This window comes from Thunnus maccoyii, chromosome 10 (genome assembly GCF_910596095.1).
Source record: "Thunnus maccoyii chromosome 10, fThuMac1.1, whole genome shotgun sequence".
NCBI classification, from domain to species: Eukaryota; Metazoa; Chordata; class Actinopteri; order Scombriformes; family Scombridae; genus Thunnus; species Thunnus maccoyii.
In genome coordinates this window covers 4,282,005-4,307,140 of record NC_056542.1, presented here as the reverse complement: position 1 = coordinate 4,307,140, position 25,136 = coordinate 4,282,005, and the positions used below count along the sequence as shown (strand labels likewise).

The window sequence follows — 25,136 nt, the reverse complement described above, 5'->3', positions numbered from 1 at the left end:
GGAAAAGTTTTGGCGCTCCCTTCCTCAACACTCAACCCCCCTCCTCACCCCTCCACCTCCCTCCTGTCCATTACCAACACACACACACACACACACACACACACGCTGGGAGTCGGGATGATTTGCCGGTTCCGCTGCAGTGCCACTCTGCTTCCAATTTTAGCTTCATTCAGACACAGACAGCGTTTCCTTCCTCTGTCTTCAACCCCAGGGAGAGACGGGGAGGAGGAGGAGGGAAATACGGAGGAGAGTTCAAGATTCGAATAATCCGCCCGCCCGCCCGCCCGCGTCGCGTTGAGCAAACTTTCTCTACAAACTGATAAGTGTCTGAGTTGCACTTTCAATGTTTTCTGTATAAAAATGAGTCAAATATGAAGTTAAATCGTTTCAAGGAGAGAGAGAGAGAGAGAGAGAGAGAGAGAGAGAGAGAGAGACACTGACAGAGAACCGGAAAGAGGGAGAGAACAAAAGGAGAAATTAGTCTAAAAGCTGCAGAAATGAGGAAACTCACCATTCATGTTAACCTCACTTTGTTTCATGATTATTTTTTTTTAATCTTCAGACGCTGGAGTTCATCATTCAGTATAGTCGATTTGCTGTTTTGTAAATTTTATTTTGTTGTATAAAATGTGAACAAAAATGTAAAACTTTGCTTCATTTTTCATATTTGCATAATAGGAAGCGAGCATCACTTTTACATCACTTAATATCAGACACGTGTCGAGTTACTCAATCAGCACCTCTTCATTCGCCTTTGATCACGGCGTCCTTATCTCCGCCTGACTCATTTTAAATCTCACCTTGTGGTTTTTTTTTTTTTTTTTATAGACATAAAAAGAAAAAAGATAAATAAGAAATCAATCAGTCTGATGCATTTCGGACTTTAGATACGTAAACAGATAATAGTCGGTGTCACGTCTGAGGATGTAAACGGGAGGAGAAGCTTCATATTGAAGGATTTGAATCAAAATCAAAGAAATAAGAGTAAAACATTTTTACCGTAATGAGGGTGGATGTTTCTCTCAAATAACAGCCGTATTATATTCTTATCACATTAAAGTGAACAATTACTGCAGTAAACGGATGAATGAATGCGGCTTTTATTCCATAATTGTTTCCCAAATTAGTTAATGTTTTCTCTAAATAGTTGACAAGACAAACAGTTTCCTGTCTGTTCCTCAGTGTGTGTGTGTGTGTGTGTGTGTGTGTGTGTGTTTGTGTGTGTGTGTGTGTGTGACAGCAATGTTAGTCAGACGCCCCCCCCCCCCCATTGAGTCACCACACATAATAATCACATCTCTTCCCTATCCTCTCCTTCCTCATCCCTTCATCTCTCTGTTTTTTATCTCATTTCTTTTTCTTTCTTTCTTTCTTTCCGCATTTTATTTCTTATCTCTTTCCTCCCACATCTCCTTTTTTTCCTTACTTTTGTTATTTTGTTATCTTTTTTTTTTTCCATTTAATCCACCACGCCTCTCGGTGTCGCCTTACATCTTTCTTTTTTTTCTTTCCTCCCTTTCTCCTCGTCTTTTCCTTTTATTTCTTTGCATTTATTGTTTTACCCTTTAACCTTATTTCTTTTTCTTTCACGTCTTCTTATGTTTTTGCACTTTTCTTTTCTTCATCAGTGTAAATGTTTTAACAAAGCAGATTAAAAGTCTAAAATCTCTCTTTTTTCTTCCTCTCTGTCGTCCAGGCGACCTCTCATAGCTCGGCCATGTTGACCAGTGAGGGGGCGCACACTATGGAGCAGGACGACACACAACATGGAGTGAAGATGGCCTCCGCCACCACTACCACAACAACCGTCGCCGCCGCAGCTGGCGCCAGCTCAGACGGAGCAGAGACCATGACAGACACGGACGTAGACATGGAGATGGAGATGGAGGAGGCGGACATGACGCGCTGGACGGAGGCAGACTTTGAGGAGAAGTGCACGTATATTGTCAAAGACACGGCGTGGGAGGCGGGCCCAGACGGTGACACCATGATGATGACGACGACCAGAGCGGAGGCGTCTCTGCCGAGAAACCTGGCCTTCAAACACCCAGCTGAGAGCAAGGAGGTCAGACTCACACAACCCCCCCACACACACACACACACACACACACACACATTGGCAGACATACAAACTTTCTCTCCAGTCACGATAATATTCTCAGGAAGAGAACGCCAGCAGTATAGACACACACACACATGAGTCAGATATAGGTCATGTAATGAAGAGGAGGTCGTGTCTCGTCGTAAAACACACATTACAGAGAGGAATGTGTGTGTGTGTGTGTGTGAAACGCCTGAAGCAGGATTCACTCACACATACACACACACTGTAACTGAAGTGTGCTGTGTGTTTACGCTGCATCTTCATTAACGTGCATCCATCCGTAAAAACTCATTAATCATCTGAGAATATGATGACGGCTTGATCCTGTGTGTGTGTGTGTGTGTGTGTGTGTGTGTGTGTAAATGTGTGTTTCGTCTATATCATGGTACTCATTATAAACCAGCTGCAGTACCTGATCTTGCTGGCAGGGGGAGCCAACTAACACAACACAGCAAACTGCTTCTGATTGAGTGACAGTTGAAGTTTCAATGTGACTTAATTTTTCGCCCATCTGATACCTCATGATTCAGAGCGTCTTGAAACTCCTGAATGTTTCTGTTTGGTTTTTTTTAAGAGAGTAACCTGTAAATTTATAGCTGATTTACTGGTGATGATAAATAACTGCTGTCACACAGTTTCTGCTACCGAGCAGGAATAAAAAACCTAATTTACACGTGTCCTCTGTTAATCTTTAAGTAACAAACGAGCGACCTCGTGACCCTTTGACAGACTTAAAAGTATGAATCGAAGCGGAGGTGAAAAAGTCAAAATGTCAAAGTGTCAAAGTTTGAAACTGAGGGTGGATAACAGCGAGGTATAGATCTGTGATGCACCGCAACCGAACCGACTCTCTAGTTATGTTAAAGGAGGGTGTTGAGCTTCTGAAAGCTGAAATTTTAGTTGTAAATTTGCATTTCAGGGGACAATTCTGATTTGCATCTTCCTACAGCTTTAGTTATTCAATGAGACGTATCAGTATTTAATAATCCCCCGAACACAAATGCAGAAATGGTTAACACCAGGTTAACACACACATGTCATTCTGAAGGCTAAAAACAGATTCACGACGGCTCTGTGTTGTGTTTTGCCAGACAGATTGGATGCATGACTGCAGGTCAAAAGGTCAAAAACTTTTTGACACCTTGTGACTTTCTCTGTAAACTTAAAAGTGTCGGCGATCACATAGATTTTCTCATCAGCGGCTTATCAACGGGAAACTGTGGAAAGAACCAGAGATGCAAAAAAAAAGAAGAAGTGTGTTTTGTTTACGAGCTGATACGCTATCAGTTAATATTTATCTGGCCTGAGAGAGAGAGAGGAAGAAGAGAAAGACTGAGGCTCTGATCAAAGAAGATTGCGTTTAAAGGAGGAGAGAGAGAGAGAGAGAGAGAGCGAGCATTGTAAAAGTCTGTTAATAAGTAAAAAAAAAAAAAACAACCTCCTGTTGCACACTCATGTCTGGTCTCATGTAGGGAAAAAAGGGGAAAGGGGGATTTCCTATGTCACCAGGGAACAAGGGGGTTTGGGAAAGATGTCTGTTTGCGTGGGTTATGCATGAAGAAAATGTGTGTGTGCGTCTGTGTTTGTGTGCGCGTGTGCATGTGTGTGTGTGTGTGTGGGTGTTTCTCCACCATCCACGACTGGAGCCTGATGTCTTGTCGCCAGATAATCCCTCGCTTTTTCTCTTCCTCCTCTTCTTCTTATTATTCCTCCTCTCCTCCCGTTTTTCTCCCTTTAATCAAATCAGATGAGAAACCAAAAAAAAAAAAAAAAAAAAGAAAAAGTGAAACAAAAGAATCTTTTTTTTTTTTTTTTTTTTCTTTTGAGTATCTGGATGTTTCCCCCCTGAAGCGTCTGAAGTGGCAGCGGTTTTGGTTTGATGTGGCGGCGAGTTGAAATGTGATGAGAGAGAGAGACAGACAGAGAGAGAGAGAGAGATTTGAAAGAACAGATTTTACAGGTTTTCTTTGTCCACACACACACACACGAACACACACGAACACACACACACGCTTTCTTTAATGAACTGAAGCATGAAGTCGGTTCATTAATCATCACCTGTTGACAGGTGCTTGATAGTGTGTGTGGCTGCGTGTCTATGTTTATGTATGCAATAAGATTTAATGAGACTTAATGACACGTATCACTGATGGATGTGCACGACAGCGTGAAAACACACACGCTCCATATCTACGGCAAGCCACTTGGTCAAAAAAAACTCCTAAAGGTCCTATTTCTTGTGTGTTTTAACACTGAAGATCTTTACCTGTTTGCGTGTAAAATTCTTGCATCTTAACAAGGAAAAATCAGACGTTTTAAGACATAAAAAAAGTGGGTTAATAAGTTGAATTTTGCCAGTGTGGATTGATGCTTCCTCATGTCACTTTACATAACATTAATAATAATTAATGAGGGGGTTTGAATAATAAAAGGTTGCGTACAGGGATTGGAGAGCGGTAAAACTGTGCTAGAAGGATGTAAACCACTGTAAAAAACACATCAAAGGAAGAAGGAAGTGAGATTTTCACACTGGTGGCAGTTTTGAGCATGTTTAGACGTTGCAAACAAACACACGCAGTTATTGTCTTAACGCCAGATCATTACTTGTTAAGACACAAAAATTTAGAGCACACAAAGATATATATTACGAACGTCGTCACACACCACTTCAAAGACCTCTTTGCTCTTTTGTCTAAGCTGTGTGTGTGTGTGTCTTTGCGCAGGTGGTCGGCGTATGCAGCAGGGAGTACATCCCCAAGGGAACCCGCTTCGGTCCCCTGGTGGGCGAGATCTACACAGCCGATAGCGTCCCCAAAGACGCCAACCGCAAGTACTTCTGGAGAGTGAGTACACATACACGGAAAACACAGACATATATATACATACAGACACACACACACGCGCGCGCTTCGTAAGAACCCGGAGAGACCCCTTCCTGTGATGTCACGCACATCTAAAGTCACTCAGTGGAACAGGAAACTGGGCTCTCTGTTTTTCTGTGTGAGAGTTTATATGTGTGTGTGTGTGTGAGAGAAAGAGAGACGGGGATATGATGTCACCTTCGCACAAAAAACATATTACACTGTGGTTCCTGTAAGTACATACACACACATATACACACACACTGTTTGACAGAACACACTCCATCACTACCCGTAACTGACAGTGAGAGTGCACACACACTCACGAACCACCTGACCACCGCCTACGCAGCGTGCGTGTATGTGTGTGTTCGACTCGCATATGAAAAGAAAGACTCACTATGCGTCTAACCGCAAGCACACAAAAATCAAAAAGGTGTTCCATTCATGCTCATATCTCACTTTCTCACGCACACGCGCACACACACACACACACACACACACACACACACAGATAGATAGAGAGAGAGTGAAAGAAAGAGACAGAGAGAGAGAGAGAGGGGGAGGAGAAGTAGAAAAATGAGTTGCTTCTTCCTTTCTCTTTTCAATATAAAAGAGGATCTCCTCCTCCTCAGCGCTCTGTCTGTTTCTGTCCGTTCGTCCGTCTCGAGGAGATGAAGCTGAGGAGAGAGTCATGGTGAGGAATGAAAGGATGAAGGGTTGAGAGAGAGAGAGAGAGAGAGAGCGGGAGAGTTTGACATTTTTGTATTTTATATTTAAACAAGCTGGATTTTCTCTCTCTTTGCTGGGTGGCAGCTTGGGTAAAGTTAGTTAGTTATTTATTTGGTAAATTACATTTAAAGTACTGATTACATTAGTTATATCATCAATCATTTAACAGTAAATCTGTGTATGACTAGTTTTAAGTTTATTACCTAATTGCAAAATTTCATTTTTACTAAATTTATTATTACTTTCCTCCTCATGTGGTTGCTGATTCACTTACATTGTTAAGTTAGTGAGTCAGCAAAGTGATATAAGTGTATTAAAAGGCAGTGAATAAAATTAGAGACATTTTTTTTACAGTACGTTTTCTACATTTATACCAACTGAATTAATTCAATTGTGTCCTTTTTTTGTAAGAAAGAAAGGAAAAAAGTGAATGAAATACTTCGATTAAACCCTAAATTAACTACTCCTCTCCCCTTCAGATCTATGCCGACGGGGAGTTCCACCACTTCGTCGACGGCCTGGATGAGACCCGTTCTAACTGGATGCGGTACGTGAACCCTGCCCACTCGGAGGCAGAACAGAACCTGGCGGCATGTCAGAATGGCATGGAGATTTACTTCTACACAGTGAAGCCCGTCCCGGCCGGCGCCGAGCTGCTCGTGTGGTATTGCCACGACTTCGCCAGACGCCTCCATTACCCGCCGTCCGGAGAGCTGATGATGCAGAAACTCAGTAAGTCCAAATGATTTAATTTTTTTTTTTTATACTTTAAAGTTAGGTGAGGACAGAAATGATTTTTTTTGGCCTTAAAGGTCAACCACTCTTTGTACAAGAACAGCCAGTTTTTATTAATTATTATTTAAGCTGCTAACTTAAAAAAACTTAAGTGATGTAGGTGTGTCCGTGTGTCTTGAGTGTGTCCTGTCGCCGCTCTTAAAGCCTCTTAAAGCCTTCCTCTCTGAACGTTAGCCTGTCATTATCTTACACACACACACAATACTATACAAACTGACAACCTTTCATCTCTGTCAGTGCCATCGTTGTATTTGTGTGTGTGTTTATGTGTATGTGTGTGTGTGTGTGTGTGCCAGTGACAGTGTAATTACACAGACAGGGAAGGGGGGGGGGGGGGGGGGAGGAGGTGGGGGGGATATGGCCCCTAATGCCACAGTCTTACACACTTAAAGACCCGCTTTTAACATGAAAGCTCGCACATCCACACTCTACACAACCTCACTCAACCTCAATAAAAGAGCCAGAGACACTGTGTGTGTGTGTGTGTGTGTGTGTGTGTGTAGGTGTGTGTGTGTGTCTTCCATGACCTTTTTATGAGAAAGTAAGCGTCTTATTTTCACTACGCTATATATATTCATCCCCTTACTGTTAATGCCAACCCCAAAACCTAAATGTAAACCTCTAAACATCGTGAATGAGTGAGACTCAAATCACCCTGCGTTCATGACACGGTGACTGCACTTATCCACTTTAGCTGAGCTGATCAAAGGGAGAGCGAGCTAAACGGGAAACAAAGAAAGAGAGAGAGAGAGAGAGAGAAGGAGCTCAGGGGTTTCCAGATTTGACTGCAGGCTAATAGCAGTGTTAAGGTGGCAGAGGAACCAGCAGACCCAGCCTGGGCGACTCCACTGCCCAGGGAGAAATGCGCATGACCTGGGGGGACAGAGGCAGGAGGAAGCCCAGGCCCTCCCTCCCCCCTCTCTCTCTCTCTCTCTCTCTCTCTCTAAAGCCTGTGTTTGTGTATACAGTATATGTGTTGTCTTTAATTAGCTTCCTCTGTCACTTAGCCCCACAGGCTCCTATTGACCCGCCAGTGACTCGAATACAGATGTTTACCTGCAGCAGGAACAGAGTACGATTTTTGACCGTTGGCGCGGTCCACGAGAGTTTAAGCTCTCTAAAAAAAAAAACGAAGTCAGAAATAATCTCATCGGCTGAGTAAAACCAAGAAAACCACAGTTTTTTCTGACTAAGTAACGTTAAACCGAAACCTAGTTAAAAGGGCAAAAGGTGAAGGAAGAGGAAGCTGCTCTGATGAATCCTGGTAGTTGTGCTACTGACTGAAAAAAAAGTGCAAGTCAGTTATTTAAGCTAGCTCGGTAGCCTAGCTGACATTCCAAGTTCAAACTCCTCAGCGTTATGAACGCCGTGGCTAAGAATGAATGTCATTTTCACATTTTGAATATTTCACCTGACACATCTGGGTTGCTGTTACTACGAGTAGCAAAAACATGCACTCAAAGCAAATTCATAAAATATAAAAGATGCTTAATAGTTCTCTGTTTTTGGAGGTTAGCTAGTTAGACAAACGGTAAAAATTTGCATAATTTCCGATAGGCAATAGGTATGAATTGATTTTGTCGATTATTAATGATTCTTTTTGTTTTAGTTCTTTATAATCCAATTTTAGCTACATTTCTTCATGTTTTGGCTAGCTCAGATTATTTGTGTTCACCCATGCCTCTAGAGCTGCTCCATTTTTATAGAAATGCTTGAATGACTCTACAAAGTCAAGCCAGGTTAATTAATCAATCAAAATCAAAATCTCAGATACTGCTCGTTAGATTCTGCTCAAACTAGAGAAGAAGACATAACTGACTCTTGCGTTTTGGACTTTTTAAAAGTTACACTCTGCGTCCTTAGGGAGGCGCCACAGTTGTCCAAACCGAATGACATCCTGTATTTTATTCCTGAGAAGCGCGACATGTCTCCTGTTGTCGGTTTCTAGCTTTTGCTCTTTAGCTCTTCTGTCGAAGGGTTTCCAGCACAGTCATAGCAAAACCAGACGTGTGTGTTGACATCTGTGTGTGTGTGTGTGTGTGTGTGTGTGTGTGTGTGTGTGTGTGTGTGTGTGTGTGTGTGCGCCTGTGCATGAGCAGAATGACTGAGCGCGCACCGCTGTCTCACTCCCTCACTTTCTCCTCTCTCTCTCTCTCTCTCTCTCTCTCTCTCTCTCTCTCTCTCCTCTCTTGCTTTTTTTTTTGTCGCCGTCGTTTAGCATTCTTCAAGTGTTAGCACTTGAAAGCACCTGTCAGCCATGTGTGCGTGCGTGTGTGTGTGTGTGCGTGTGTGCGTGTGTGTGTGTGTATGTGTGTGTTGTGTTCAAAGACGCTCTGCTCTGCCGACAAAAACACTCTCTCTTCTCAAACACACACACAAACACACACAGAGAAACACAAATACACACAAAAATCATAAGTGGTACATGCCATCACATCCATTCTTTTCATCTCAAACAGATGCTAGCTCACACATACTGTGCATGTGTTTGTGTGTTTGTGTGTGTGTGTGTGTGTGTGTGTGTCAGCCATTTGCCTGATATATTTGGCACTTGAAAGGAACAGAAAAAGGTGGAGGAGGGAGCGCTGGAGGTAGAGTTGCACCCCCCCCCATTCCACCTCCTCTCTTGACTACTTGAACTTCCTGGCAGAAGGGCCGTGCTGACAGATTGATATCTCCAAGATGGCTGCCCTGTTTGTTTTCTGGAAGAGGGAAGGAGGGAGGAGGAAGAGGAGGAGGAGGAGGAAGGCTAACTGATAACCTCAATGTTTACTTACTGCCGCTATACTACCAATGCAAGGGTCACCGACTATGTGTGTGTGCGTGTGTGAGGGGGGGAGATTGGGGGGGGGGGGGGGAATTTCACAAGTGCTGGCACTCAGGATTAACTTTGACAACCTCCATCTCTCTCACACACACTTACTTACTCTCATACACACACACACACACACGCTCCCCTCTGTGCGACCTCATGGTAAAAAGTCGACTGGGCAGTAAATGAGCTTATAGATAATAGACGGCGGCGTTTTAAGGGCCCGACTTTGGCCATTTAACAGCCGAGATGTGCCGCAAGCTGACATGCCGGGGCTTTTAGAGTCTGTGTGTGTGAGCTCTCCTCCTAATCCACTCTTTCATCATGCAGACGACACAGTAGATGTTAGCGACTGAAGAGGAAGCTCTCTAATTTAACCTTTGGCCTGGAAACAATAGCGAATGGCCAGGGAAAAATCAGGAGAGTAGGAGCTTGATCAAAAGTGTGTGTGTGTGTGTGTGTGAGTGTGTGTGTTCTGCAAAAAGTGGGAGAGTCAACAAATCAGACAGAGGCCTCTGTGTGCAGGCGCCTCTGTGTGTGTATCTTGTCACAAGGTGTGTGTGTGTGTGTCTGTGGAGGGCAGGTGGAGGCCAAGCTTTTTTGGAGAAGATCTTTAGCAGGAAACCTTCCATCAGCCCCGTGTGTGTGTGTGTGTGTCTGCCATCATTTTGATTTTTATCTTTATTATAGAAACACACACGCACATACACACACATACATACCACACACACACACACACCGACACAAAGTTGCCCAAAGGCAGCTGTCACGCCTCACTTCCTGTCTTTTGCCCCTGTCCTCTCCCCTCACGCTCGTTCGTCAAATCTGTCACCTTAATTGGCCCGCTGAGTTACTAATGGTGTTCCTTTACCCTGCGACACACACACACATACACACACACACTCACACATATAAACACACCTCTGCTGAAGAGAACTGAATCACGAAGGTTTATTTCTGCTGTTAGTTTCGGTTTGTAAAGGAATTTGAGTATGTTGTTAAATAGACGACATGACTACTATTTTATTACTATTTTTATTAATTAATGAGCCCCACGTGGTACCAAGTGGACTATATCTTGCTCAGGTAAACTCCCTCTGACACCTCTCTCTTTGTCTCTACAGAGCAGTCTCTCTTGGAGGTCAAGCAACAGCAGGTTAGCAGTGAGGAGCATGTGGTCGAAGCCTCCAGCCCATCCCCCGTCTCAGTGACCCCTACCCCGCCCAAGAGGGAACATAGTGTCCTCTCCATTCTGCGGGGCACCAACAGCACCTCTTCTTCCTCGTCAACCAAGCGGGAGCCCAGTCGGCCGCTTCCCACGCGCCCGCGTTGCGCAGACAGCCCCGATCGCCCTTTGTACCCCCGTGCCCTCTACCCGGCTATCAGGACCCACCCTCACATCCCTGAAGACTTCCTTAGCCACAAACCCGGCCAGCTCGGTTACCCTCGTTCCCCTGGCAACCAGTCCTCAGCTACGCCCAGCCCGTCGGCGAGGAGCAGCCCAGACAGCAGCCCTCAGGGGAGCCCCTCGGTTCCAGCGCCATCACCAGCATCTTTCTACCCCACCGGACTGGGTTCCTACCCTGCTTACTCTCCACCATCCGCACCCCTCTCATCACCCTTCTACCCTCCAGGAGCCCCTTACTCGCGCTACCTCCTGCCTCATCATTACCCTCTGCCTGGCGGTGGCGTCCCCGCCGTGGGAGGGATCTTTCCCCGGATGTACCCTCTCTACAGCAGCCTCCTGCCACCTCACATGCCCCTCCTGCCATCTGACACAGCAGGGTTGCGATTCCTGATGCCTGACGCCGCCCCTGCCCACAGAGACTTCCTCTTTCCTGGGCCCACCAGTGCCTTCTCAGCTGCCACCTCTCTGAAGGACAAAGCAGGGCCTCACCACCCTTATCCCGGGCACCCTCACCCACACGGATCGGCCCACGCCCCTTCCAGCGGATCCCCAACAGCAGGCACGGCACCTCCCAGTGAGCGGGTGCCCACCAAGCCTACCTCAGCTCTGCTGGGCAACAGCAGCGAGCATCACCAGGACGAGGAGGCCATCAACCTGACGAAGGTGAAGCGCGGTGTGGGCTCAGCTGGCTACAAGGCGTTGCCTTACCCGCTGAAGAAGCAGAACGGCAAAATCAAGTATGAGTGCAACGTATGCAGCAAGACCTTTGGACAGCTGTCGAACCTGAAGGTGAGGCTCCAGATGCCAGCGAGTTGTTCCGTGTTTGGCTTTCAGTGTTATGCCTGCTCGTCTGATTTATTGCCTTATTTATCGTTCCATTCCTTTGTACTGGGAGGATGTCAGTGTAATTAGTAGGCAGCAGAGCAGGTTTACAGCACTTTAAATAGAAAGGAGTGTCACAAAAGGCTTCACGGAAAACACATTACATGGGAAAAAACCAAATTGACAAGCTCCCCTTTTATTTTCCCGTTAAGATAATCAAATTAATGTTTCCTTACCATCCCAAGACTCACAAAATCTGAATATGACTAAGCAGATTTTTTTCTTTCCTCTTCCTCCTATATGCAGGTTCATCTACGTGTCCACAGTGGAGAGAGACCCTTCAAATGTCAGACTTGTAACAAAGGCTTCACCCAGCTGGCTCACCTGCAGAAACACTACCTGGTCCACACTGGGGAGAAGCCACATGAATGCCAGGTGAGACCAATGCGGAAGATGTTTTATTTCCTCAGACAGATTAATTAAACGCAGATGTGAGGGGGTTAGTTGGTGGGTTGCTATAAACTGCTGACATCATTTCTTTTATTTTCGCTTCTCCTCTCAGGTTTGTCACAAGCGTTTCAGCAGCACCAGCAACCTGAAAACTCACCTGCGTCTCCATTCGGGGGAGAAGCCCTACCACTGCAAACTCTGCCCAGCCAAGTTCACCCAGTTCGTCCACCTCAAGTTGCACAAGCGGCTGCACTCCCGCGAGCGTCCACACAAATGCTCCCAATGCCACCGCCACTACATCCATCTGTGCAGCTTGCGGCTTCACCTGAAGGGCTACTGCCTGGCAGCTAACTCCGGCCCCGGCACCTCAGCCGTCTCCAGTCAAGCCGCCTTGGAAGAGATGCAACGCGCCAACGAGGAGATTGAGCGCTTCGACGTCAGTGAGCATGCCGAGCGGCTGGAGCAGCTGCAGGGAGGTGTGGAGGTAGAGGCCATGTTGGAGAAGCAGGTCCTGGGGATGCTGTGGAGGGATACCGACCTCGAGTCCTCTCACTTTCATCCCCACCACAAAAGCAGCGCCGTGTCCGCGGGTTATGGTGTATACGAGTCCCCGAACGAGACGTCGGTCATCAAGATGCGGCGCAGCAGTCCCGTTACACCACTTCCCGCCAACGTCACTGTCAAGCAGGAGTCAGAGGATCACGCTTAAGATACCTTTGACCCTCCCCAAAGGACATAAAGTCAGACTGCATGACTCAAGACGGACTGGGTTGCCAGGAGCAACAGCTGTAAATAAATAATTCTCTACCTGGTCGTCATCAGGAGGGACATCATGACCACACCAGGTTTTTCAACCTATCAGGGACTCGCGTACTCAGGGCTACAAGAGACACTGTCCCATGACTACTTTCATTTAATATACTTATAGACAATCATCTATCCAGGACTTACCTTCAGTGTAATTAATATTATGCTATTATCGTTGTTGTATTATTTGGTCTCTATTTTCAAATGTTTTTTTTTGATCAATTAGTTGTTATATAACCTCCTTAATTTATTATACTTTTTATTTGTTGTCTTCAAAAGCAATAAGTGGAAGGGATGGTTACACTGACGGGGTGAAATCAATATAAAAGACTATTTTTTTCTGTTGATATTTTTGTTTTTCTCTGTGGCCATTTCTCTGTAGATAGTCACTCTCTCTATGCCTGTTATCCGTCCTGTGACCTCTGACCCATCGAACCAGGGGTGTCCTCTACTCTTCAGGGTTTTATCTATTTAAATTTTTAAAAACAATCTACCAGGTTAAAAAAAAAAAAAAAAAAAAAAAAGGGTTGAAAACCTTGCCAAATTACGGCACATAAATTTGTTAATTTAGCGAGAAGAGCTTTATTTCAACCCTGCTTGTTCGCTTCCCTAAAGTATGTCTGTGTCCTTTTTCTGATGCCTACTTAATTTAAATGAAACAAAAAAAGGGCATTTTTTTCTTTTTTGTATATTTTTCACAACGGTTACCTCAGTGTGCATGTGACAACATGAGTGTGTGTTTAAGTGTGTGTGTTTAAAAGGGACAGCTGAAGGTGGGAGCTTTCTATTTATTTGCTTTTTTTTTGCTACTTGAAGAAGAAGAAGAAACCAAACTGAACTGGAGTGCAGCTCTTCACGTGGTCCAAAAGGAGCGGCGGCGGCGGCGGCAGCAGAAGCGGCAGCAAATGCTCCGTCTGCTCAACATGTAGCACATAAGGGACTCGGGAGGCTAGCGAGCCGCCTCCCACTCGTTCCTCCTCTTGTTTTTTTTTGTTTTTTGTTTTTTTTTTTACTACACTGTTAAACACCCAACAGGGAAGTAAACATCCTCAGATGTAGGGATTCACACTTGACGCTAGTAACCAAAGTTCACTTGGCTTAATTTCAAACGCACACCCAAAAAAAAACAAACAAAAAAAAACACAAAAAAGGAAAAATTGAAACAAGGGAAGAAGGACTTGAGGAATCAAAATGCTGAAGAAGGGAAGATGTAGTGTGTATATGATGAAGTGTTGGCTCTTTAGCTGTGGTCTCTCGTTTTGTAGATGTTTTTTTTGTTTTGTTTTGTTGTTGTTATTGTTGTTTGTTAATATTTTGGTTGAGAAACAAAAGCCCCCTCCCCTTTCTTTAACCCGTCCGCCATCTTGTTAATGAACTGGCATACACCAAAGCACCTCGGCCTTCTTCTTTTATGCACTGGCCCCCCTCCTCCTCCTCCTCCTCCTCCTCCTCCTCCTACTTTATAACTTCAGTGCCGATGCTTGCACCATTTACAATGTGTTCAATGTTACTTAAACCGGTAATAATGGCATTAAGACTCGACTTAATGTTACCATAGCAACCTGTGATTTTTTTTTCTGCAGCAGTTGTGCATCAATGATCTGAACTCTGTACTCTGATTGGTTATCTTTCTCTCTCTCTCTCTTACTAATGTTCGACCAAAGCATCTCTTTCTCTCTGATCAGAGCTTTAACTCCACAAGAGAATCCCCCTAAAGAACTGTCTCTGTTTACATTCTGGTTTACATAGTTATTTATGTGCAAAATTGTCAAAAAGTGTAAATTATGATATAAATGTTCACTGCTTTAATCTAAACCCCTGCGACTCTGTGTTTGATTCTTTTTCACCAGTGTTTTGGTATAATGCACAAACATCCTGACCAAACTTGAGCAATTATATTTATCTTTATTTATGACTATTTATGTCTTCATTCATCTATTATCATTTTACCAACAACTTAGTGTAGAGCAATATATGCTAGACCTGCATCTGCTGCTATCATCTTAAATGGTATTTTTATTTTTTGCTGAGCAGACCGCTCAATTACAGCCAGTTTTGGAAACTCTCAAGAATATCACCAGGCTTCAACACATTTTAAGTAAACTTGAACATAACAAAAAGTTTCAGGAATAAATACTAGAATTACTTAAATTTAGTTTGCTGTGAAGTTAGCTAACAGCTAGCTAGCAATACTGCAGTAACTGTATCCACCAGGACGTTAGCCTCACTGCCACGAGCCGTTTTACAACTCTATATTTTATATTGTTAATAATATTCATATTTATAAATATATAAAATGACTTTAAATCCATTTTTCTTCCAATAACTTTTTAAAAATTGGATGTAGTGTCTCCACACAAGTTTACTTTTATAGCACCTCTCCAGACATAAAATACAGATAAAATCAGGGTGATAAAATAAAATGAAATGAAATAAAGTAAAATAAAATAAAATAAAGTAAAATAAAATAAAATAAAATAAAATAAAATAAAGTAAAATAAAATAAAATTAAGTAAAATAAAATAAAATAAAATAAAGTAAAGTAAAATAAAATAAAATAAAATAAAATAAAATAAAATAAAATAAAGTAAAATAAAATAAAATAAAATACAACTAAACAAGCCAGTAGAGATCTTAGTGTCCATGAGACCTTTCAGGGGTCTTGGTCAAAGGTTTTGCAGCATCAATCTAGACCACTTAACTCCACAATCTGGACCATAATCCAGGGGTGTCTAGCTAGGTCAGGTAAAAACAGAGTCACAATATAGTCCAGATGAGATTAAAGTTTGAATAAATGTGATACATGAATGTCCCTCAGTTGGAAAAACCAGGAATGTACAGTATATTTAAAATACAATGGCAATGTGTAAATATATAAAAAATATATATATGATTATAGTCTGTAAAACTAATAAAAAAAACTTAAGCAAAGTAAACTGTTGATCTTGTGAAGGCAGGACACCTTTATCTGATTTCAACCTGACAAAAGGCCTAATCAGCCAGAATATTTGACAATAACATCTGTATGGAGTTATCGCTACTTTCATCCAAGGGTGAAAACAGTGAATGATCTTTTAACAATGGGGCTTTAAATATATTACGTAAACTAAAAGAAAAGAGGCAGCTGATAAAACTGACAAAACAATGGAGACAAACAACACAAGCACTTCTTCAACTTTGTCTGGAAATGTAAAGCAGACAAACCAGTTCAGACAAAAAAAAAAAAACACTGGCAGAGATTCAGAGCAGTCATCTTAACTTCCATCATCGACTGCATATTCCGACTTTTTACCGCTGAGCCTGCAGTAAACCGGGCTCTTTGGTGGAGAGTCGTGAATCTTTATGCCCGTTTCCGTGCAATGTCAAAGCTTTAAGAGAGGAGCAGGAAATGGGAACACAGCTCCCCTTGCCCTGTGGGCTGCAGTAACTGTTGTCTGTCTTTTATCCTGCATGCAGGAGACATGCAGCCATCGTGACTCATTTTAGAGCCTTGCAGAGTCCTCAACCCTTCAGTCTCAGCAGACTATGGACCTTCAGCATCTGATCTGAGTCAGACCAGGTCATTCATGCCAGAGAAAAAAAAAAAAAAAAAAAAAAAGCACTAAGGAGAGATGAGAAAAATAAGGGCACACAAAACTGTAGCTATACATAATAAATCTGATTGAAACTGAGATTGGTATTTGTTTTGACTTGTGTCAAAACTTTACTTGGTCAAAATCACCAACGAAGAAGAAATTTAAAAGTTGTTTGGGTGGCGCTAAGACTAGTTTACTGTTAGGTTGGCGTCAGCCGTTGCTTACAGTAGCCTAATCTTTGATCTTGCTACATTTGCTAATCTATGATTCACTTCACAACACAGAATAACCTCGCAGAGGATGCAGGCCTACCAGTTGCTGCGTGAGGTTTCAACAGTCATTCACCATCAGCACATCTGGACTCATGACTGAGAGACAGCTAATGCTAGCTTAGACCCCCCCCCACGCCCCCCCACACACACACAGAATACGCACAATACAGGAGCAAAACAACAATGACTGTACAGGCGCGGACAGTGACTCGGCAGAAAAGTCTAGTGAGAATCAGCATTAATGTTAATATGCTTCAGAGTTTTGAGTGGGAGGTTTTTTTTTATTTGGTGTAAAAGGACAGATGGTTTATGACTGATAGCTAACTCTATGTGGGGGGAAAAATATCTCGTTCTCCTAGTCGGTATTGCGCAACATGAAGATGACAGCATGTCAGACAAATTCTGAGAGGCTTTGATATTACTACAAATATGTCCAAAAATAGTTTTATCCTCTTTTGTCAAACTGAAAACTACACACAATAGCTGTACTATCATTATGGTCTGTATTTCCTTATATAAAAATGAGGAGAATTCAAATTTAACTTCTTCTTGCATCCATCAGCATATTAATAGCATAATATATTTAATAAATATTACAGAATATCTATGTGAATCATGTGGATTTTGGATTTCAGTTAGATTTAATTGGGGAAAAAAATAAATTAGAACTTTATAATTGTATAAGGTGTGTTTAAGGTCAATTCAGAAATTTTCAAGTCCGAAGTGCAACAGATTTAAGTCAAATTTGCTTGACTGACAACTGATTTCTTCTGAGTGTAACCTTACAGCTGCCAGCTCTTACAAATTGACATTTGGCAAAGAGGAAGTGGTAATACACATTCAACCTCCATGTTATTAAGGATCTCGTAGTGAGTAAAGAGTTACTGTATGAGAGAGCAGTATCGATCCGTTACCTCATCACCCAACCAAAAACACTCGATGCGCCCCCACCCTTTGACTCAGCATCTTTCACTTTTGCACACTGCGTCGCTCTTTCCTGTTTGTTCGATCGTATTATTACTATCAGGGAAACTTCTGAAGTCACCCGTTGACACAGCGAGTTCCACTACCTCAGCATCGTGACGCCGGGGTTTCACAGCACTTTTCTGACTGGGGGAGGACAACACTTACCCACTGCTGCAGGAGGGGGGGGATATCCCACGGGGCCCGTACATGTACCGAAATGTCAAGCCTGTCTTCCATTTGTCTGAACTGAGGTGAGGTTTGTTTATCTGCTCTCCGAGAATTTGATAAAGTTTCAAGTGTTATCTCATCTGACACAGTCCTCCCTGTCGCATAAGCAGCTTTGTTGCGGTGACATGCCCACAGTTTTGAAGAAAAGGGACGCCCACAATTTAACGTTAAAAGAAACTTGAGACCATTTGTGGGCTGATAGTTAGTTACATTCAGCTTAGAGGAGAATACTGGTGTAGTTTGGAGCTCATCTTTTTTTCTACTGATGTCTGTATCTATTTAAACAATGTCTTTACATGGACCCTATTAATCAATCAAAAAGCATAGAAATGTTCTTGTGTGAACACTTTGATCACACAAAACTCGCTTGTTCTAATAGGAATTCCTCACTATTAAAGTCAAATATGTTCTCCTAGACTCACCGCTCTGTCTCTTTTCCCTATATGTGCTTATCTTGGTGATAAATAAACAGAGTGAGAGTTTATTGGCTTTTTCTTAAAGTGGCTTTTAATCAGCATTTTCTATAATAACACTGTATGAGCTGACAGTGCGTAACGTGTTGTTTGTGGCTCGTAGTGACAAACCTACAGAGAATTATCAGCGACTCTGCGGCTCCCTTCGGCTTATCGGAGATTTATAGTGGAGTTTCAGCTCATTGTTTAGTTGTTCTGCTTCACTCTCAGCGCTCTCCTAGTGTCTGTTTTCAGAGAAAAAGCTCTAAAAAGCTGCTGTACACTACCTGCTCAGCACCAAACAGCTAACACACAGTTAGCTGTTGACTAACTAGTGAACACAGTGGAGCGTTTAGCAGCTAAAGAGCCAGATATTTCCCTCAGGAGTTGGTAGAGAGCAAAAAACAGAGCTAAAAGAGAGTGAATATTGGACTTACATTCACCAGGTGGACAGAAACACGACTCCAAATGAATGATAATGTTGCTCCTTAACTGCTGGATGTGGAAATAAGCAACTGTTTGCTAACAAGTTCAACATATCAACTTAAAAGCTGAAAACAAGTAGCCAAAAAAAAATTTGCCATTACAGTTATCTTTCTCTAACTTTGACTACACCTTTACAACACTTTATTTGTGGATAACTGTGGTGGAAAGCTGAATTATGGTGTATGTTAGAACCGTTCTTCCTGACTGTGGTTGCATGTAAACACCTTGGACGGCACAGCTCAGGGAGCATGGTGCACAGGTGGAAGGAGGTCCACTAAAATGAGGCAGCCCAAAGAAAACAGCAATCGTTAAAATGTAAATGAAGTATTTTCTCTCCAAACCAGTACATGTATTTAACCATTTAAATGTGTACAGGTGATTCTGAGGGCAGCAGGACAGATATGCATGATACTTCCATGGAAGTTGTTGCACATTAGCAGCAGAACTGGTGGTGATCAAGATGCAATGGCATGCAATCAGATGTTCTGTCCAACACTTTGGTGTATGAAATTAACTGTGCATATTCATAGTCTCATGAAGATGAATTCCCAATAATTTTGGCAATCCTGAAATTTCATGCAACACCAACACCCAAATTTTTCCAGTGAAAAACACTTTGGTGACCAGATTTCTGTGAACTCCTCTGATCAGGACACAGTTTCAGACTATGAGACTACAGTGGAGAGTTCACAGTAAACAGCAACAGCACTACTGGCAGCATTTCAGAGAAAATACTCATGATTTATGCGTATAAACACACACACACACACACACACACACACACATACACACACACCCACACACATTCTCACTCACACAAACAAACACACGCACTTATTAAGAAATGCATAAACACACACACACACACATACACACACCAGGAAACACACACATGCCGTTACTGTACAATTACAAATAAAAACATGTGTACAGGTACATCCTTCACACACACACACGCACACACACACACTCACAGTTATAACCGTACAATACATTAACCATTTGTCTTCTTTCATGTCTCCATTTACTGATTAATCATTTAACTCTCGGAAGATGTACTGACAGTTTCCCCAGAAATGTTGTGATTAGTTTCATAATGAAACCACATACCATATAAACCCTTCAACACCCCCACACACACACACTCACACACACACACACACTCAAACACACACACATACACACACACAGAACAAATATATACTCGAATGCTCGCTGCGTTCCAGAGTGACGCGGCATCCGAGGCGGCTGTTTTACCGTAAACACAGTGCAGCATACCATCATGTAAAGCAGACACATCAGAGGACGGTCACTGGTCAGAATGGGTGACTCACATTGGTCAGCCCCTTCTTCCCCCCTCCCTCTCTGCCCTCGTTCGATTTCCCTGAAATTCACTTTTCCTCCTCGAAACCTTTGTGACAGGAAGTCACAGCCTTATTTGGGTGGCGGACAGACCCGAGGCAAAACTCGAGATTCAGAGGTGGCCGTTACAAACATTAATATGTCATCGTCAAATTGACTGCAGTACCTCATCAAAAAATATTATCAACACATGAGAACAGAATGGAGTCAACTGGGAGCCAAATGTTTCTCCAAATTAAGGCCACATTTCCCATAAATTACTGTCGGTCACCAATATGGGCATTGCTTTCTCAGCAAGTGTTTTGTCTTTATGGAAGAGAATAAAAATGTTAGACTTTTTCTTTTCTTTGTTTTTTTTTTGACTCATTCCACACAACTTCTTTTTTATCAACAGACATTTATGTTATATGTTGTGCTTTTAGCCATGCTAGCCATGTGGCTCTATGATTGGATGGAATGAAATTTGGGTCACATATCCATAGTTTTCAGAGGATGAATTCTCCAGCTTTGATAATTCCTGACTTTACCTCTATCGCTGTAATAATAATAATAATAATAATAATAACTTTATTTATATAGCACCTTTTAAAAACAAAGTTTACAAAGTGCTTTGACAGACAAAGCAAAAGCAAAGACATGAGACAGAAGACAATAACAGATCTGACCTTAAAAAGATGGCGGCCAAAGAAAGACAATAAAGAGATGATAAAAAGTTTAAAAGAAAGATGATCTAAAGACAACATTACATAAAAGCAGGTCTGTAAAAATGGGTTTTAAGTAGTGATTTAATAGAAGTTACTGATTCTGTGAGCCTTTTCTCCTCAGGCAGGCCGTTCCAAAGTCGAGGAGCCCTGATGGAAAAAAGCTAAGGTCACCTTTAGATTTAAGTTTCGACTTTGGAAGGTCCCCACCTGAGGATCTAAGGCCGCGGCTCGTACGTGGGTCAACATATCTGTTATGTAGCTTGGAGCTTCAGACCCAAGAGGCAGTAATGAGTTTGACGTTTTTCTTTCTTAGTGAAATGTCTCAACAAGTACTGTTACGCTAACTGACGTTCATTTACCGACTTAATAACGTAACGATAATAAATATGAATACAAGGGAACAGGTTTGACTCATTTATATCCGTCATCCGTTGAAGAGTGTGTATTAATCAGTAGGTCAACAAAAATCCAGATGGGATTTCCAGAGAAAGATCGCGTTAATACCAGATGTCTGGTCATGACCTTGTTTACTTGTTCTTTTGATCAGATCTGCATTAATTTTTTAAAATTTTTAGATTATTTTATTTAGTTTCTTGTATTTTAAGCTATTGTCCATCAGTACCAGGATGTACAGACATGCAATAGGTTGTAAAATATGTTTTATTCTGCAATCCAGAACAACATATTTCATGTTTTCTGATCTGATGCCCCAGACAGCAGGACAATATAATATTTCTGCGCCTTCCAAAATTGTTACAGATCCCTGTTGAAAAATAAATAAGTTGTATAATATGACGATGGGAGGATTAAAGGATATGGCTGGCAATTTTCTATATTTTTCTCATGTGCAGAGCCAAACCAACAATGGATTGATCCTACTTACAAGTATTGTGCATGTATCCAAAGCCTTATATATCTTCTTCCTCTGTGCCGTAAAAACAAATCAATGAGCCAAACTGGTGTCCTGGTTGACATGTTCCTTGGCCCAGAACAGTTTGGACATATTAGTTTGTTTACAAATGGTTCAAAAGACTCATAACAGCAATCACATTTTCAGTCTCTGGAGAGTAGTTCTTTGGAAGCTAGACACCGCTGAGCTTGTGCAGGAATGCAGGTCCGTTTACTGTGCTTCGCTAGCTTGTTACGCCACGTAAAAACTGCAAGTTAAAACAACCGCTGTCTTAAGGTTAGGACGTATGTTGTCACGGTTACAGTAACAGCAACGTGGTCGAGGTTAGTGAATGATCGTGGTCATGGTTGTGAAAAACAATGAACAGTAATATCCTGTGGTTGGATGCGTTGTGGGATGTTTTGTTGACCCATCCACCCCAACCTCCTCAATAAGTAGACTTTATCACGTTATAAGTACATCAGCTGATTTCCTCCTTTTGTTATTATTAATTATTTAGGCCAGGGCTTTCAGATACAGATTGTATGTTAATGCCAGGTATAACCGGGGTCATAATGTTTCCTTTCACCTCCGTCATGCACCTTCACTAAAAAAGTCCCTCTTGTGAAACCTGTGTAAAGACGGGCCAAGAAATTTCCAAGCAGGTTTTTCCAGCAGAAATCTGGCTGTGACTCTGCTTGCTTTAATCCTTACATATACCAGATTTGTCATTTACGGGGAATTTAAGACATGAGGTTACTGTCAGCACTCACCCGGTTATTTCAGTGCATGTAAACACACTGACAGAGAAAGAGAGAGAGTTGTTGTAGCGATGAAGGGAACCAGCGAATGGAAGTTTTGATTTTATCAGTCAAATGTTTTTTTTTTTTAATCAGAGATTTTCCAGCTGGTTGAATTGAAACAGTTGATCTGAGTCTTGTTTCCTTAGCGGTAGTCAGGTCTTATTTAACACCTCGTATGATGTGTGTGGACACATGTAAAGAAGGGGGGCGTGTCTTACAGTATGATACAGGAAGTGTGTGTGTGTGTGTGTATATAACAATTCATAATCCTCTCTAAAACATGTGGCTCATAAAAACCACAAGCTAATGACTCACTACACCCCCTTGCCCTCTTTCAACACACACTCTGCATGGATAATATTAAAAACACATACACACGGGCGCGCACACGCACACACACGCACAAACACAAACACACACACACACACGCAAGAGGATTAGGGCCACATGTGAGAAATTTATTTGAGTTCTGACTTTAAACTCAGATTTCTAAGATTAAAGTAACGCTGCACCCAAAATCACAAACTAATATGTGTACTATCATTCAACATATTTTTGTGTGAATAAACAGTAGTTTGCATCCCCCCCCCTGCCCCCCCCTACCTCCTCCACCAACCCGACACAACCACAACTCAATCAGAATTTGGTCCAATAACATTTGGAAAGTGTAGAAGAGCCACAAGAATTAATTATTATATCCCCATTCACACATCCCCATTACCGTAATTACTGGTAATGCGGTAACAAAACAAAAAAAACAGCATACTGAAGAAGAAGAAGCGGCAGCAATTTTGTTTACTTATTTAATATGTAGACTGGTCCTCATCAAAATAAATTAACCTAATTATTTCTTTTTGTTTCATTATTTTATCCCCATTCACACATCCCCATTACCGTAATTACTGGTAATGCGGTAACAAAAAAAAATAAAAGCATACTGAAGAAGAAGAAGCAGCAGCAATTTTGTTTACTTAGTTAAACTGTAGACTGGTCCTCAACAAAATTAATTAATTAATTAATCAAATTCTTTTGTTTTTGTTTAATTATTTTATTTATGTGTATGTTTATGTACCCTCACCCTTATTCAAAGTCAGAATTTTGACTTTACTCACAGAATTTTTTCAATTGTGGCCCTAATCCTTTTCCGTACATATGGACAACACATCGTACACCCACACAAATATACATGAAAACTGAAACAGTTCCATACACACATATTCTTCCATTTGTCATCTCGTTTCAGCAGATGACGTCGCAAAACACGAAAAGGAAACTACCAGACAGTCCCTCCTTTCTCCTTTAATAAGGACATACTTATAATAATAATGAAATTCTAATTATGATTCATTATGAACATTCAGAAACGTCTCTCTCACATCCCTAAATTAAGGAAATCTAACGCACAGAGTAATTTGTGACATTCCTGATATTGATTTGAAGCTAAATTATTCTCACTGATGTATTTATAATTTGGTTATTACAATTATCTGGCAAAACTCAAAGAGGAAATGACGCCAATATGTGTTGTGAGTTGAATCTGCCGAAAGATGACAGATACTGCAAAGTATCTGTACTTTGATATGCGGGTCATATATCAAAGTACATGACCTGAAAGTATCATCCAGTAAAGAACGAGATAAAGGGCAGAACCACAGGGGTCTTTCCCTCTCTGTATGAATATTTGCATACTGTATGTGTGTTTATCTGAATAAAAATAACTTTCAAAGTCTTTTTTAATTTAGATAAAACACTATTGCAATTGTTAAGTATTAATTTAAAATCAAATCCTGCTGTACTTAGCCTAGTCAAATATGAACTAGATTAACATTTGGAGCCCAGGCCCGATGGTGGTACACGAGGACTATTTTGAACCCAATTTCAGTGTGAAAACAGACAAAAAGGAGAGTTTACCTGCTTTTTTTGTCAGTCAAACTCAGACAGGATGAGATAAATCCAGGTTTAGATCTGAACTTGTTGTAATTAGACTTGTCAAACCTCTACAAGAGTCCAAAAATCAATTATTTCCAGCTTTAAATTTGTGAAACCTTTATTCTCTTTGTGAAAAAGTGACTGAATCTAAAGCTGCAAACCAGAGAGCACTTTCGAACACACCACTGCAGTTTGTCTTCATGTTTTTCATTCTTGTCTTACAAACATGTACAAGCTTCCTTGTTTTTAATTTGTTTCAGTCACACATGTGCGGAAGATGACTGAGGTGACTCAGCACAAAGCAGCCATTTTCATGTCCCACGATGACCCCTTCCTCCTGAATCTTCACACATGTAGAGCATCATTCTTCTTCTCTTCATCTTCAAACCGCAGCAACCAACCGTCTCTTCCTGCAGACCATCCATCCGCATGTCTTACACGTCAGCAACACTCTGCCCACCATTTCTGCACCGTGTTGACCCGGTCACAGAGGAAAGGTTTTACATGGGAACTGGAAAATTATGTGTGTGTGTGTGTGTGTGTGTGTGGTGAAGGTGAGGCTATTGTTGGTTTTGCAGCCCACAAATCATCATTTTAAATGTCATAACCACCAGGTTTCCTTCCCCTTGCATGCAAATAATCTATGAACAGTGGTATTCATTTATGTAATTCTTTGTCA

The 25,136-nt window shown here is 41.9% G+C and overlaps 1 protein-coding gene across 5 annotated transcripts in view; it reads left to right on the top strand.

The window, feature by feature from the left end:
* prdm1a (PR domain containing 1a, with ZNF domain) overlaps positions 1-14,606 on the top strand; it is a 49,723-nt gene extending 35,117 nt beyond the window's left edge. For all 5 annotated transcript variants that reach the window (XM_042424961.1, XM_042424962.1, XM_042424960.1 and 2 more), the window contains 6 exons: positions 1,697-2,065; positions 4,828-4,947; positions 6,177-6,429; positions 10,429-11,501; positions 11,841-11,969; positions 12,097-14,606. In XM_042424961.1, coding sequence (XP_042280895.1) covers positions 1,718-2,065; positions 4,828-4,947; positions 6,177-6,429; positions 10,429-11,501; positions 11,841-11,969; positions 12,097-12,693 — 2,520 coding nt within the window. In that variant the 5' untranslated portion in view covers positions 1,697-1,717 and the 3' untranslated portion in view covers positions 12,694-14,606. The remainder of the gene's footprint in view (positions 1-1,696; positions 2,066-4,827; positions 4,948-6,176; positions 6,430-10,428; positions 11,502-11,840; positions 11,970-12,096) is intronic.
* The last annotated feature ends 10,530 nt before the right edge of the window (positions 14,607-25,136 follow it).